General features: G+C 41.3%; 1 protein-coding gene across 4 annotated transcripts in view; it reads right to left on the bottom strand.

Moving 5' to 3' along the window:
- Window positions 1–17223, bottom strand: part of CDH8 (cadherin 8) — a 160073-nt gene that overhangs the window by 88047 nt on the left and 54803 nt on the right. For all 4 annotated transcript variants that reach the window (XR_009487930.1, XM_059856979.1, XM_059856980.1 and 1 more), the window contains one exon: window positions 14801–15095. Coding sequence is in view for 3 of the 4 variants with exons in the window: in XM_059856979.1 (XP_059712962.1) it covers window positions 14801–15095 (295 nt within the window). In the remaining variant the exon portion in view is untranslated. The remainder of the gene's footprint in view (window positions 1–14800; window positions 15096–17223) is intronic.

Raw genomic sequence — 17223 nt, 5'->3', positions numbered from 1 at the left:
GGCTGCTCTAGAACAGAGACTAGATGGAGTTACAGAGTAAAGCAGGGATTTATTAGAAGGCCTCAGTGGATCCTTGGGCAGCACCAGAGCCCAGCCAGGGCTGCACCCAAGATGAACCAAAATGGCCCCAAAATGCACGAGAGCTCCTGGGGTCTCTCCCTGGGATCAGCTCTGCTCCATTTGCACCTTGCAGTTCATTGTCCCAGCCCAGCTTTAGCCCAGGCACTCCCACCCTGCTTGTTTTTCTCTCTCCAGCCCACGGGGTTTGTGCTCCTGGGCTGAGATTTGGATCATTTGTCCTTGGTGCCCAGCTGGAGCAGGAATTCTTTTGTCTCCCTGCTCTGTGCACAGAGTCACCATGCCCTGATATGAACCCAGACCCACACACTAAAGCAGCACAGAGTCTGAAAAATGTAAAAGCTCAAACCTGAGGCATCATTTCCCCCCTGAAGTTCTGCTGGACTTGTTGAAGTTCACCTTTTGTACTCACACCCATTAGCAGGGCTCTCTCTGCTGCTCCCACACACAACCATCCCTCAGCCCAGCTGTACTCCCCTCTCTGGAGTACATCTCCCCTCTCTGAGCCCCACCATCCCAGCACATCCCAGCACATCTCCAGGCTCCCTGCAGCCCAGGGCTGCTGTGCCAGGGTGCCACCAGCCATGAATGCAGGCTCAGAGCTTCCCCCAGCTGGATTCAGGCAGATGCAGCAGGTGATGTGCTCCTTTCTCTGGCTGCTATCATAAAACTGGTGGTTTGTAATCTCCTAAGACAGAAGACGTTTGTGCAGAACATCATACAATGGGACAGGGCTGGAAAAAGATAAGGCTCATCACAAAGTTAACATTTTACTTGGAGTATTTTATCAAGACTGTTTCATTTTGTTTCCATTATATATTTTATATACAAAGGAAAATAAAGAAATAAAACTGTTGACTTCTTGGAGATTGTGTTTGATTTTCCTAGCTGGCTCTCATTTCAAAGGCCTTCAGAAATAATTACATTGCTTGTTTAGAAAGATTTGATATATAATTTCTATTCTTATCTTACTTCACTTGACAATTCCTGAAGACTTTCTATAGATATTTATTTCAAGATTCCCAGACTTGAATGGATATGCTGATTCTTTGATAAGCACTAAGTGCTCATTAGACACTAAAGTTGAATACACCCCAATAAAAAGAGTTAAGCAGTATCTAACTTTGCTTCCAGTCCTGATACTAAGCTACCAAGGTTTTCTTCTTGAGATATAATTTAATCACTTATTGAGACCCCAAGTTCAACTGAAGTTTATAAATGTATTAAAAATACATGGATGATATGTGTGTCAGTATTTCCCGTACACAAAAGGCAGGGGGAAAGGCATCTTCTTTTTCTTTCCCTTGCAGGTCCCTTGAAGTGTGATTATAATCTGACCCAATAAAATTAAAGAAGGGAATGGACAACTGAAATATTCTCCTGCCTCCCAGAAATCCGTTTCTTCCCCAGCCACTTTCTGCCACTCAGCACTTCATTCCAGACCATCCCACATTTCTGAGGCCTGTCAAATCCAGTCATTTGCTCCCAACAATCTTACTGATGAAAACTGTTTAGGGAAGATGTGAGCGATCATGAAACAGAAATTAAAGAAATTGCTTCCACTGCTGAAATTAGCTAAGCCTTGGCATAGTTTAAATTTTATCACCTTTAATTTGATTTTTTTTTTTTTCGCTTTATGCCTTGAATCAAATTTCCTGCAGGTGTGAAACAGGCCACATTATGTTGTTCAGTACATTTAGGAGCAAGCCCTGTCCCCTCTGCAGCTGCAGGTGATGTTGCTAAGTCAATGCTGCCCTGGTTCCCCTGCAATGTGCTCAGAGTTCACCAATCTCACTCCCACAGGTGACAGAACCTGGGCAAAAAGAAGGTTTGGAGAGCTGAGAGATTCCTGATGGTGAAAAGCAATGCAGAAAAAAGGAGCTCACAGTCACCATGGCTGTTCTTCAGCCAACCTCCACACCAGAATCTCCAAGCTTTGCATTACCAATATTTAAGCAGGATTTTAATCCATTACTGACACTGCCGTTATATACTACATGTACATAAATATTTTTTACAAGAATAATGCACTTAAAGTTTTAAAGTAAAAATTTCACATTGAAAAAGCTGTAAGAATGCAGGGAAGGGCATTTATTAGGTAAATGCTCTTGGAAAAACAACATTCTGGGTTCTGCTCAGCAAATAAACTGCTAAGGTTTCTGTTTGTGTTTAATTTTGACTGCATTTGGCTTGTGTTTGTTGCTTTGTCAATGCTACAACAAACTCATTTAGCCAGAGACCATAAATTTGAAATGGTGCCATTTTTATAAGAAAGCCACTATTGTAGTCCAAGTCACTGCTGTCCTAATTGCAATAATATTGCAGTTTTATATAATCTGGCCCAACAACATAATCACTGTTTCTTTTTGCTTTATGTACCTAATGCTGCCTTATGTAAACCAAACTCTTTTTTTTTTTTTTTCTTGAGAGATGAGGCAAATTTTCAGGTGTTCTGTTGAAAAACTTTGTGTGTTTTTTCCTCAGGTACACTTTTGCAATGGTAATGAACCTTAAATATGGATTTGCCCACCATAAATACAGACTGCTCAGAGATTCAACAGCTTTTAATTAATGAACACTTCTAATGTGCTTTAACCATTGCTGATTGTTTTACTCTGTCTTTACAACAGGCCAGCAATCAGAGACACAATTAACAACAGGACTATTTTTATATGGCTAGGTGAGAAAGCCTGTGTTTGCTGGCAAACTAAGATTAAAAACCATCATAAAAAATAAGATGTGTGCACTCAGCTAGTGCTTTTCTGTTGTTTTGGCTGTGGTTTTATGTGCAAGTCAGGGTACAGATTCTGCACATTAGTCAGAAAGAAAAATGCATATGCTGCCACGGGGAGTAGGAAAGCAAATTCTTTTGGTGTGGCAGTGAAATGTGCCTACTGGGAGAAAAAAAAATTCCAAAAAATCAAATTTGAATGTTCTAGAGGAGGTAATGCATAGTTGGTGCCAGGAATTTACATGAATCCATATTCAGTGAACAACCATTTTGTTGAAAGATGGTAATGGCTGGTAAAAATAAATAACATGACCATAATGAAACCTGGTGGGACCATGTTGTCTCATCTTCCCAGGGACTTCTGGGGATTTTTTTTTTTTTTTTTTCCCTTTCCTGATGCCCTTTTTGGTCTCACTCATTCCTTCTCTCCTAATCTTCCCAAATCTTGACAGGGTGAATTCTCCATTTCATTCTGAAGATCTGATTACCAGCCCGATGGGGTATTAGGAGAGGATTTGCATGACAAAGCCTCGCCGTTATTGGCCAACTCTTTTGTTTCCCTAAGAACATCCTGGGCTTCAATCCTTCAGCTGGCTTTGGAGTTGGGCTGATGGAAGCCCTGCAGCCAGGGGTGCTCCCACAAAGCATTGTTTGTAGCCAGCAGGTCAGATAAGCATTCTTTCCAAAATGAAGCCTTTTCTTCACTGTCCTTCTTTGCTATAATCTCACAGGTAGCATGACAGTTGTTGTCATGGTAACAATTTTTTATTGAATAAAACTGCAATAATCTCATAAAAACCTGCATAACTTCTTGACATGTAAATTATGACTGCCTCGAAGCTGAAGGAACTTATTCATATTTGTTTTCCATTGTTGCTCATTTTTTTAAATGCAAAGACACAGTTTTAAGCCTTATCATCCTGCTTTATTGCATGAGACCATTTCTAAACACAAAGCCTATGAATTAGAGGTTTCACTAACCAAATAAAGAAAATGTATACGAAACAGGAATCTGCTTAAAGCACTACACAACTTGTTAACATATGCAAATTACCCACATAAAATATCATTGCATATCTTGCTGTTCATGCAGATCTATAGGTACATACACACACAAATTGTGGGGATGTTGCACAAGTGTTTAATGTTCTTCTGCAGATCAGATGCAATTATTTCAGCCCTACCTTCTGCACCCATATTATATTATTATTATTATTATTTTTGTTGTTGTTGTTGTTGTTGTTGTTGTTGTTGTTATTATTATTATTATTATTATTATTATTATTATTATTATTATTATTATTTACTTCATTGCCAAAGCTCCAGGAGTCCAATGTGTGGGTCAGATCCCACAGGGCAGGAAGGTTCTCTCCCAGAGACTCCAAGAGCCAGGAAAGACAAAGACAAACAGAAGAGAGACAAGGAGCTTGTTGGACTCAATGATCCTTGAGGCTCCTTCCCAACCCAGGAATTCCATGAGTTCATGATTCTGTGAGGAGAGGAGGGAGATTCCCCCCTGGAAGCAATGCTGCCAGCACATGCTGCTGCTGCTGCCTGACCTACAGAGCCCACAGGGCCTCAGAACCATGAAAATGTCAAGGGATGCTCTGGGAACAGATGACAGAGGGATTGGGGGACTGTTCCACATCTCCCCACACTTAGAGGAAAGCATGAAAAAATTAAAAATTCTGCTCTTTAAGTGTCCAGTGGACCCTTAATGAATGAGGCAATAGATGACACCCTGAGCAGAGACAGAGATGCAGGTCAGAACACTCCACTGGGGGGAAAAATGGGCAACTTGTGCTTGCCATGCTGGAGATACAGGAAGGCCAGCATGCATTCTGACTTTTCCATGGCAGAATCCAATATGCAATCATTTCTAGAGGCAGAAATGAGAAAGAAAATTTGTGTATGGTACAGGTGTAATACTGGTATGTCGGTGATGAGAACCACATCAATACACAGATACAAGACTTTTCTTTATCTTCTGCAAAGAGAAAAACAACACCAAAAGCTTCCTTGCAATGAGAAATTGCACAAGGAGGAATAACTTCCCAAGGGAAATAACAGAATCCTCCTCAGTGAAGAGTTCACTCTCTGGCACAGGATGCTGGAATAATGTATTCTAAGGGAAAACCCTGGAAAGACAGGAAGATTAACTAATAGGGTAATTTGTCTTTCCCAGCTGTAATTTATTTGACTCTAAGTAGTGAAATAGTGTGATGCTGTCATGATCTTGTTTATGATGATTAAGGTAAGGAAGAAGGAAAAGAGGGTTATTCACACAACTCAGTTTTAGGCTCAACTGGCTAAATTAGACACCTTGCTGCACCAGCTGCCTGCTCTACCTGAGGGAGGAAGAGAGAATCATCTTCTCCTGGAATCCTCCTGGTTTGGCTGACCAGAGGGGAACAGAAATGAAATTGGCCAGCTAATGTGAATGAATAAACTTCAGCCCTGTGAGTCCTCTCTTCTGTGGCTGTCCCCAGAACAGGCCACCCCAGTCTCTAATTCCAGCCCTGCAGGAATGGCAGGCAGGTGAAGCTGACACTCCACCAAACAGGACAAGGAGAACTCTGCAAGAATTTCTGGTTTGTTTATATTAAATTCCATCATAGAATCCCAGAATCATAGAACCATTGATGTTGGAAAATCCCTCCCAGCCCATGGAGTCCCAGCTGTGCCCAATGCCCACCTTGTCCCCAGAGCCCTGAGTGCCACCCCCAGCCCTTCCTGGGACACCTGCAGGGATGGGCACTCCCAAGCTCCCTGGGCAGCCCCTGCCAAGGCCTGAGCACCCTTTCCATGGGCAAATTCCTGCTGATGCCCACCTGAGCCTGCCCTGGAACACCTTAAGGCCATTTCCTCTCATGTATATCTCTGTCTAAGCACCTGTGTGCATTTATATAATCATACAGACACCTGTCAACACTTTCTGAAATAAACTGCAACTGATACAGCTCATGTTTTGTTTTTGACATTAAACACGAGTGACAAAACATTGCTTGCTTATTTTGCCACTTTGTTTTATATAAGTAGTTGACTGTAATCTCACTGAAATGCACAGAAAGAGATTTTCAGTACTTTACAGACCAATAGGAAATGGCAGATGCTGCCCTAAAGAATTGGTAATCTAACAAAAGAATGTAAACCAAAGGTTTTAGCACCTAAAAATCTGGCTAGATGAAAGAATCTGGAAGAATCTAACCGTTTGGTCTATAATAAATTATGTAGTACCACGCAGAAAATGCAAGAAGCTGTTTCTTGGTTCCAACAGGAAAATAATCCTTTCATGCCTTTGACACACTAAATGATGTTTATCTCCATAAGCAGAAGAGGTATCCAGGCTGCTTCTCCCAAATGTTACACATTTCTCAGTGCTGGAGTAGATCCTTTAGGAGGCTAATGAAACCCTGAAAGAATGTTAATGTCGTGCAGTACATGCTTGAGTCAAAACCTCTGCACAAACGCATGAGCTGCCACATGCAGCACAACAATGTTTGTGCAGATTGCTCATGTGCCGTTTAAAGGGCTTCTTATCATGTGAGGGAAATGGGAAAAACATATTGTATGCAAATGTGTGCCTGCAGAAGTATGAGAGGAGCTGGCTGTGCCTGGAGGAAGAGGAGTGTGAGCAGGCAGGGAGCGGGGCGGGCTGGCAGCCCTGCTCCTCACTCACAGCTGTATAATGAGGCTGGGGGAAGCGTGCCTGGGAATTCTAATCAGCTGCATATTTCACCATTTCTTGCCTGCATAAACTAATTGTTTTGGAACTCTGATGCTGCCTCTTTAACATAACATTTTGGAATCAGGGATAGTTTACAACGGGAATACATATTCAGATTTAGGGATGTGGATTCCTCCCTGGCAATTATGCTGGCTGATGTTACCTGGGTTTACCTGTGTGGATCTAACAAGAAGGGACCTTCTTCCTTTTCAGCTTTAAGGCTGGCAGTTCTTTCTTGCTACAACTTATGAGATGGTGCCATTAGAGAGCCTGCAGGTATTCCTTTGCAAATTCCCCTGGGTGGCTGTTTGTTAGGATTAGTACACGGTTTGAAACATCACAGGCAACAGCAGAAGGGTAAAATATATTTTATGTTTGGCTTAAAGAATTATGTTTTTCTTTCATGCTATTTTTTTATTCTCCCTTTAGATATCGCCCTCGCTATAGAATATTAATTGATATTTGTGAGAGAAGTGGGAAATAGCTCCTCTTCTGTTCAGGACTTTTTGAAAGACTGCTTGTCTCTAATCAATTGACTATTTCATCAGCATTCATTCTGCAAGGTCCCCAGGCAAAGGCAGTAAAATTGGATGATCACTGTACACTGTATTACCAAGCAGAAAAAAAATGGTACTGTAAGTCTTGTTGATTCCAATGGAAGTTTCAGGTTATGCTCAGGTGTATTTTAAAAAAAATAGAAATAAATAATAAAGCAACCTAGGCTGTTTACTGCAGAAATTCTTTCATTTATGACTTTGTGTGGTGAGAACACAAAGTGGCTGATATCATCTCTCAGCTTTGATGCTCTGCTGGCTTTGTTTGGGAGAGCAAAGCCTGGAGTGCCAGCAGCTGTAACCCAGGGTGCAAAAGCAGGGGCTGAAATATTGTCCCCCAGGCCACTGCAGGGCCAGCAAATGGCAGCAGAGCCCTTCTGGGCCCCAGGGAGGGGCACAGCTGAATCAGCTGCCCAGCAGCTCCAGGGCTGGCTCCAGAGGAAGCCCTGCTGACAGCAGCTCCACGGGCAGTTGTGAGCTGTTCTCACAGAAAAACAAGAGCTGCAGATTCAGCACTTAACCAAAGACAGAAGTGGCAGCTCAGGGCAGGGTGGGGAATGACCTGTGCCAGAGAAAAACAAAGGATTCTGAATTGCATCTCATTTTGGCAAATATCAAGTGTGTCCATCAGAGAGATGCCTGACACAGGCCACTAATGAAGAATTTTAGGAGTATTGGTCCCTGATGTTCCAAAGCCAAGTCTTGATGCTAGCAGAGGAATAGAAATTACAGCAATCAAAGTTTCTGTGCCAATATTACCACATTGAACTTATTTTTCTGACCTTGAACTTTCTACCTTTTGTGGTGAGACTTTGTCTATATTTTCTGTGAGTGAGAAAGGTGAGATTATGCTCCAGACCAGCTCTGTGGCATTTCACAGAGCATCAGTCTGGCAGGAACCTGTGCTGCTCTACTTCCTCTCATCCCTCTGTTTTCCACTTAGGCATCATCCCCTGGCCAGCAAATGGGCTCATATCACCAGCCAAGCTGCTTAGAAAAATGAGATAACACAACTTCAAAGCCTGCAAAACCAAACCATACCACGCCTTGAAGCATCTTTTTTTTTTTTCCTTCAAAATTTTACATATGGGGAAATTGTGAAAAATCCATGCTGAGAATAGATTTAAACTTGTAACCAGAAGAGAATGCATCAGAAACCTGAGTCAGAGACTTATTTTCACACAGCCACAGAACACAAACACAATGACACATTTGATATGTACAAATGGAGGCGACCACAAAGGATTTCAGAAGCAGAATATCTGCAGCAAGCACAAGATGTTTGTGATTAGGAGTCAAGAGGAAGAACCACAGTAGGACAGAGTCTTGTAGGTACACAGGACATTCCCCTAAGATTGCCTAAATTTCCTCTGCTCTGCCATCACATGATCAACATCTGACAGCTCTGTCTGTCTGTCCTCATCCCAAAACAGGAACATCATGGAAAGATGAATTTCTCCATTTGGAAGAACTCCATAAGGATCTATGTCCTCAGTTCTGATCCCAGCAGATTTTCCCTGCAGAGTTTATCTTCTCTTCGTGTCATCTGCACAACTTTCCTTCGTGCCAAGGGAATTCATGTGTGCAAAAAAAGGACAATTTGTGACAAATTGCTGGCAGTGAATGGAGAGGAAGAAAAGCAGTGTTTGTCTCAGGAACCAGCACACATCAGTAACTCCACACCTTGCACAGGAAAGTCAGGCCTTGCTCCTAAGAACCAGACAGTGCCTTCAGAACCTCAACACTCAAGTATTTCCTGCCATTGGTACAAACTGCTTGGAGCAATCCCACAGATTTCAGTAATTCTGTATTGTCAATTAACTGGTTTAGTGCAATAGAGCAATATAGAGGGGGATAACGAAAGGATCAGCCTATAAACCCCTAAAGAATATTAATTTTATCATGGTCCTCGAGCTCATAATGAGCATTTAAGAGTGGTAAGAAAGAAAATGACATTTTTGATCGGACTTCATGAGAAATAAAAGTACAAAAATAGCAGCACATGCTCAGAACTGTGTTTCCTCAAGGCTCAACAGCCAGTCAGGTTAAGGAACAGCCAGCCAGCCCTGGTGTTGAAAGTCCTGAGCCCTTCCTGAAGGTTGTGTGTGACCATTTTAAACACACACACACACTCACCAAAGAAATCTCACATAAAACTCCTCGATACCACAGCTCCTGTATATAATTATGCACAACAGGAACAAATGGAGGAACAAGACAACACAAAAATATACTTTTTTTTTTAACAGCTGTTACACTGTTGCCATATTTTACAACATCTGCTGTTTTTTCCTTTAGCTTCTGCACTGCCTATGCATTTACCCTTTGGGCTAATGTGTACTTGACCCCTCACTCCACAGTTTTGTGACAAACTATCATTGATTTAACAGTCATGCTCAGTGCCTTAAAAATCAATGATAAAAACCCCAGCAGGACAGTGTGGTTGATCTTGATGACATTTCAGGTCAGGTTTTTGTCACAACTTTCTGATTTGTCAAGTTATTTTATCACTATTCACATCAGACCTTGAGTGTTGAATTCATATGGAGCAGATTTTGTCCTTCTGCAAACAATTTGTAAGTGGAAGAGAGTGAATATCTCTGGGAGAACTGGAAAACAAAGCTGCACTAGGTCCTAGTACACCTGGCAGGACTAAAGAACTCTGCTCATTTAAAAAAAAAAAAGATGATAGAATTTCTTATCTGCAGTGGTGTAATCAAGGGCAAACCTTGATTCAAGGGAAAACATTCCTAAGTAGATGTGTTTGTGCCAAAACTGAAAACTGATATTCTGACTCAACTGAAAGCCTAAGACCTTTCATGGAAGGACAAAAAGTATTATTATTCTAAGCTTTTCCATATTGTTACAATTTCCAAGTGGCAAAGGCAAAAGCACTTCTAGAGCAATGTCAGACTGAATTCCACTGTGTGTATTTTTTTTATGACTGTCAGGAGAAGCCTTAATATTTGGAAATTATTAAAGTTTTCCTGTTTACCTTAATTCAGGCAAACTATGAGAAAATTCTCTTCCCTTATGGCTTTTGTTCTTTTTCCATCTGTGTCCTTTTTTATTTCACCAACACGTTTGTCACTCTGCTTCAGTCGTCTCCTGTCTTCCAACATGACACTCGCTGTCTAAACACTCTCAGCTTCACTGAGAGCAAAATCAAGAGATTTCACTCCTCATTCCTCTCCTGAAAAAACTCTGCTGTCAGGAGGCAATAGCCACTTTGGCTCCACTACCACCCCTGCATGAGTTTTGGGGAATTCGTGAATCTGTGTGTAGCTGAGAAGGTAACACAGAAACAGAACATGCTCAAGGGAAGGTATGGGCAGGTTTTTTTCCTCTTTTCTTTCTTTTTTCTTTAAATAAGCTACAGAACTCGTTCCAATTACCCTTATGGATCTTCTAAGCTTGCTCATTCATTTACATAATATTCTGTCTTCGTTGCAGGCATAGATACAGAGCTCACAGTCAAATGGGGAGGGAAAAAAATAGAATCTTGGGGTTCTTACTCCCAGAAGCACAGATAAATCCTTTTTTTTTTTTTTTTTTAAGGTTTTAACTGAGTTTCTACCCTAGCGTGCCCTTTTAGGCTTAAAAGTGATTAAACAAGATTTACAGAAAAAATTAAATTATTTCCTATTTGTAATACTTGCCATAACGAAGTAATTCCACAGATTTCACTTTTTGATCTTTGATTCTTTAAGAAAATTAATACCATAATTAACAGATTAAAGTGCACAGTTTCAGCAGAGAACATATTCTCCATATACACTATTAGCTTTCACAAGCAAATTCATCACTTTTGGAGGTGGGGAGCAGGCCTTGCTATGGTAGATTATGTGGGAATTACAGTAAAAAAAAATTCAGTTTTGTTCTCAAAACTTTTTTTTTTTTTTTCTGGAACATGCTGGTGTCTTTGCTCAGAGAGAGAGAGAGAAATGATTTCAGAATAACTCTGAGCGCAGTGGCGCGGCCGGCAGCGAGCGCCTGTGTGGGAGTGTGTTCTGCACAGACAGCTGAGAAGTGAGCAGCACTCCTCCCAGAGAGAGCTCCGGGTAATACTGATCCTCTGTGCACCAGGAGTGGGAGGAGAGCCATGCAAATCCTTTTGTTTCAGCAGGGAAGCAGGATTTTCCAGAGAGCACCAAACACAGAGTAGAAACCAAGCAGGGGACGCCATGGCCATGTGCAGCTCTTGGATGCTGGCACACACACAGAGCCCCTCATGGGCTGGCACACACTGCAGGAAGGGACAGAATCTCAGAACTGGGGTGGAAGGGGCCCTAAAGATCATCCAGTGCCACCCCAGCCATGGCAGGGACATCTCCCACTGTCCCAGGCTGCTCCCAGCCCCAGTGTCCAACCTGGCCTTGGGCACTGCCAGGGATCCAGGGGCAGCCCCAGCTGCTCTGGGCACCCTGTGCCAGGGCCTGCCCACCCTGCCAGGGAACAATTCCTTCCTCATTTCTAATCTAAACCTGCTCTCTGTCAGTTTGAAGCTGGTTTTCAGATCCCCATGGTGTTTCATTCCAGTTCTAGACAGTCAAAATAACACCTGACATTCCTATAATACATCTCCTCTAGCCAGGAACATAAGACCAGGTCTAAGGCATCTATTAGAAAAACTGCATCGTGTTAGAACCTTAGAACAATGAAAGGTTAAAGCCTTCATCTGCATTTCATGCATTGCCTTCCCCTGAGACCCAAAAATAAAATGCCTTGTACTGCATCCTCATTACATAAGCACTATATATAGAGAGCATATGAGTTCCTCTTCTGTTTCAGAGCAGAAAATTGATATAAGCATTTTGAGGAAAGAAAAGGTTCAGCAGAACTTTGTTTTATCCTGAGGAAGAACACTGCCTAGTGATGTCTGTGTTGTACCAAAGTCAAGGCAAGAAATTGGCAGTGGGTGGAGATCTCTTTAAGGGAATTAAGTAAGTGGATAATGGAAGTGAAATACTCTTAGTGGGGGGAAAATAAAAATTCCTTGAACTCTGAAAGGAGACACGTTGTTTTTTTTTTTTTTGTAAACATTACAGAAGATCTAGTCTAATTTTAAGAGGACTAAAAAAAGCTTTGAAAAACCTGAAATAATTTACAGAGGATCTTTTCCTTCATCTTTTGGTGTTGCTTCCTGTGGGTAAAGAGAAGAAAGCAGAAGGAAATAGTAACAACAACATTAATAAAGGGTAACACTCTCATATTCCACTTTCCAGCCTTGACATTTGGTTCCATCAGAGATTAAGACACAGACTCCACTGCCTCTGCTTCAGAGACTTCACACTCACTCCTGCCCCATGTCATGCAGTCAGGAACATTCTCTGAGTTTTGAAGCAACAAAAAAAATTTTGTTTCTCAACAAAAGAGCAGGAGTGCATGTTGGTGCTTCTGTAGAGCAACACCTTGGAAATCTGCACTCCTAGGAATGTCCTGGAAAACAGCTGGAAGGGCCAGGGATCCAAAGGGATAAATGTGCAAAACTCAGAGTTACAGTAATAAACCTCAGACCTGTCAGACAATCTATTGCAAATCTCTACCACACAGGTTGTTTTAGTGATGGCAACAATTTTTGTTGTTAGAACACACTTGCTTTTGGACAAAACTCTTTCATGCAGCCTAGCAAACCACAAGAGTGTGGAACTTTGTCATGCAGAGGCAGTTCAGTGTCTCTCTTTTCCCCAGGATGCTTGGGGAACAGATGAAACATTTTCCTGTGGAGCCAGCCCCTTTTGCTACTCCCTAAACTACATCCAGCCATTGGGCATTTCTGCTACAATCCTCTATAATAGTTTTCCTAGATGAAGTTTTAACTTTTAATTCATCTCTCATTACCTTTCTTCACATTTTCCCTCCTCCTTCACTTTTTTTCCATTCTTACTTTACCTCTCTTTCACTAATATTTCATCTTTTATTCTCTTTTATTCCCTTACTCTCATTGCATTTACCATCTTTTAAACCTCATGGTAACAATTTATTAGATTTTTCTTCATCTCCTGATTAGCTTCTTCTCAAAATTTTCGGTTTTGGGGTTTTTTTTCTCCTCTTCTTTACAGTGAATACTGCTTGCATAAAGGCCATGTCTTTATCACAGAATATAAATATGCACAGATATAAATATTTTTATATAGGCTTTGTGATCAGAAACCATCTTATCTTTTCCTAAAGATATCTTTTTTCTCCTCGAATACTACATAAATTCTATTTACATAAGGAGTGACAGCATTCAATTTTCCTTCCTCCTTCTCCCACACTGTTTTGTTTTGGTTTGGTTTTCTATTCTCATTTTATTTAATTAACTCATTTGCTCACCTGGAGCTTGGCTGAAATATCCTCTGAAAGCAGGTCCATATTATGTTTGTGCTGCTGTGTAATTAAAAGTAACTCAACATATAAAAGCTATGGTTTAGTAAAATGATTGAAATGTAAGCTCAAAAATTCACGTATCATTTTTGGCACAATGAAGATTTGAAAATGTGTTGGAGCAGAGTTGATTTAAAAGATGAAGCCTCAGGTTTGACCATGCAGTCAGCACTCAAACTTGTATTTGACAATGACTTGGTGGAACTCTCTGTGCTGGGAGTGAGAGGATGTTCTGGCTCCTCACATTCCTCCTCTTTTTAGCTAAATAAGAGAGAGTGGTGTTTTTGAAACTCTGTGATAGGAGGTTGCTTTATTCCACAAAGTGCCTTGGCACTCCTTCAATTACCTTGCTTTGACAGATGCAGACAAATCACTGAAAAGCACATTATCCCCAACCTAACACTAAAATGCATTAGAACTTCCTCTGCATTTCTTGGCCAGATTTTGATGCCTTTGCTTATGCTGAATTTTTGTATTGCCCTAAAATGGATTCTCTTGGCTTGGCTTGGTGGGTTTGCTTCCCTTTGGTTTCAGTGACAGCTGAAGGTGAGCTGCACTCAATGTGGTCCTGGGGAGTGTCAACATCTGCCTCTCTGAGGACACTCACTTGCACACACAGGGACAAGCTATGCAGAAAAGATTCTAATATATTAATCCATGAAGAAAGAGATTCACACTAATCTGACAAAATGAATAAATATAAGTAAAATATATTAAGAAGATTATGTTCTTCTCCTTTCTCTTTTCTGCTTTCACACAGTTAATTTCCCTTTTCACCATCTTTTTCCACAGCTTTCTCTGCTTTTCCCTTCCATCATCCATGCAAATCCTGTGGCTAATTGGTTAAGTCCACTCTACAGCCTAACCATCAATTCCCAGACACAGCATCTTTCATTTCAATGTTTTGGCCTGATTACAGTTGCACTTAGAGGAAAACAAATAAGTACGTATCAATGCCCTGCAAGAGTAGGAAAACAACAAACAGATAATTAAACATCAACAAAATATCAATAGGATTAAAGCATCATGCTGGAGCAAATCTTGATAAATCCTTCTCAATAACAATTCTCTAACTGCAGTGTCAGAAGGGAAATATAAATTTAGCCCATTAAAGTGTTGTTGGACAAAGAGACATTAATACAGCTGTTAATCATTTCCTTACTACTGAGGGACTGGGCTATTGTGCTGCAGACGAAAGCTCTGGCCAAGAAAAGATTTGAAAATATGCAAATGAATGCTAACAACATAATAAATACCTTATTATTCATCACCAACTCAACAGCCTCCTGGCAGAGCCCAGGCTGTGAGCAGGGAGGGCCTGGGCTGCTCACACATACGTACCCACTACAGACATTTCTGGCACTGTGGCGTGGTAGGGGCCCTCTACAAACTCAGGGGCGTTGTCATTGATGTCCTGGACCTTGATGATGAATTCTGAGGGGGGCTCCAGGGGCTGGTTTGTGTCCCTGTCCACGGCCTGGGCTGTCAGGGTGTACTCAGCCTTCTCCTCCCGGTCCAGCCTTTTCATGGCGTGGATGTCTCCAGTCTTGTCGTTGATCACAAAGATGGTTCCAGCTCCATCTCCTGACAGAATATACTTGATTTTGCTGCTGCCAGGGTCCAGGTCTGTGTGTAGCTAAAAGGGAGAAAAAGGGGAAAAAAAAAAAAAGGCATTTCAGAGACAAAAATAAAAAAAAGTACACACAGATTTTTGGTTTGTTGGTTTTTGTTTTTTGCTTTGGTCTAACTATACATTTTGTCAGCTGATCCTTTGTGCTTCAAACCCAGCACCAGTGATCCACAGCTCAGCTTGAGTACACATGGAGAGCAGGGATTTGTATGCATACTAATCAAAAATTGATGCAGTCACAGGCATAATTAGACTTTCTATTTAAAAAGCAGCTGTTATATATATTTTAAATCCCCATTCTAAAATGTAAATGCCTTCAGCACTATTATCAGCCCAAAGGAACAAGTACAAAATGTCCTTAACCTATTAGATCAAAGGGTGAGGGAAGGGTTAACCATAACATATGTTTTACTCTAACCTCTTTTTTAAGTTATTACTTTCAGCTTATTTCCAGGTGACTGGAAATGGTTGAACATTGGCATCTATGGAATCTTGTCACAGAAATTAAAAACTCTATCACAACTCAGATCTGTGCAGAACCTAAAAGGTTCTAAGATCTTTATTCCAAAAGTACATGCCCTGGTAGAAGAAGCCTTGCACATATCTTCCCATTCTCCTCAAAGCCCCATCAGGAAAAAAAAATGTATTAAATTTGTATTTGGCTTTTCAAAATACAAGAGAGAATTATAATAAACTGAAGCAGCATGAGAAATATATTCATTATTTTTAATGGTTTTATTAATTAAAAACCGGGGGACAAAGGACTTCCATTGATTTTTTTTTTGTAGGCTCAGAGCCAAATACTGAATATCAGATTATCTCCAATAATTTTTAAGTTGTGAGAATGGGAATTGGTTGGATCATATGTATCACTGTCAACACATTCAAAAATACAGGGTAATAACTTGAATACCCAGTAAGAGGGGTTTAAATTCTGTTTACTGTTAGGTCTAACACACTCAATATGATCAATAAGAAGTGAATAACATCATTAAAAATGTAACTTGCATCTATCATTATTTATTTCTGCCTCACAAAAGACAGTCTGAAGGAAATAAGTCCAACTTGCTTAGGTTGCAGCATGAGTTACAACCAGCACTAAAGGCTTTTTCCTGTTTGCCCATTCTGTGCAGACAGCTCAACAGAAGTTGTTGCTGGTTATGCATTTTACTCTCAATTGGTAGCAGGGGTTGCCAGGGCCAGGCAGCAGCATCATTTAGAATGAGAGCTGGCTTTAGGATATTGAAATAGATGTGGAAAAAGCCTTGTAACACCAGCTACAGCCCAACCACAGGAGATTCTTGTGGCACAAGTGGCTCTGCAGGTCCCTCTGTCCACAACTGGTCACAAGCAGCTGCATCTGCAGCTCACCTGTTCAGGAATTCAGCTGTTCAAGAGCTCAGCAAACACAAAGCTCTGTCTGTTGCAATGAGCACAGTGGACAGCAGCAGCCAGGGCTGGTTTCCCTGCTGATCTGGTTTGTTACAGACACAAAATCCTGGCCACCAGTGCATTCCCTGCTCTGCAATAATGGCACAACTCCCACGGACCACACGAGGTGTAAACTCATCCTCTCTGTTTTGCTGGGCAGCATTTTATTACCCCACCATTGTTTTAACAACTTTTTCAGAGCACTTTAGCTGTGAATATGCATGACTCAATCCAGTTCACTCTTCCTACCCAGCCCACAGGAGCGTACACAGAGATGTCAAGTGACAGCTGAGTCCCTTTTCCAAAAGTTCAGTCTGGTTTTCTTTTTGCACCTGCCATCAGCTCCTGCTTGAGAACAATCAGCCTCATTTACTGCCCTCTCCTCTTGGTTGGTGTCACAGTTTGGTCTGCTCAGAGAGTTAACAGAACTCTCTTTGCCTTTAAGATTATTGTCCTTATGACCCTTATTTTCAGGGCCCCAGAGCCTGTAAAGATCAATCCAGAATCTGTGTTTTAAACAGATTGTTTATCATTTAAGCATCTGTTTGCTCCATGAATAAAATCTATATGGCATTAACATTGCATATGAAGGTTTTGGCAGCATGCTCAGAGCTGAGTTAGAGTGATGTAATATCACAGCATTGTCTGGACACCCACAGCTCAGCACAGGAACTGGGAACATCTCAGCTCACCCAGCCACACA

The sequence above is a fragment of the Haemorhous mexicanus genome, chromosome 12, assembly GCF_027477595.1.
Source record: "Haemorhous mexicanus isolate bHaeMex1 chromosome 12, bHaeMex1.pri, whole genome shotgun sequence".
NCBI lineage: Eukaryota > Metazoa > Chordata > Aves > Passeriformes > Fringillidae > Haemorhous > Haemorhous mexicanus.
The sequence above is the reverse complement of the archived record's forward strand: the minus strand, read 5'-3'. Positions and strand labels throughout refer to the sequence as shown.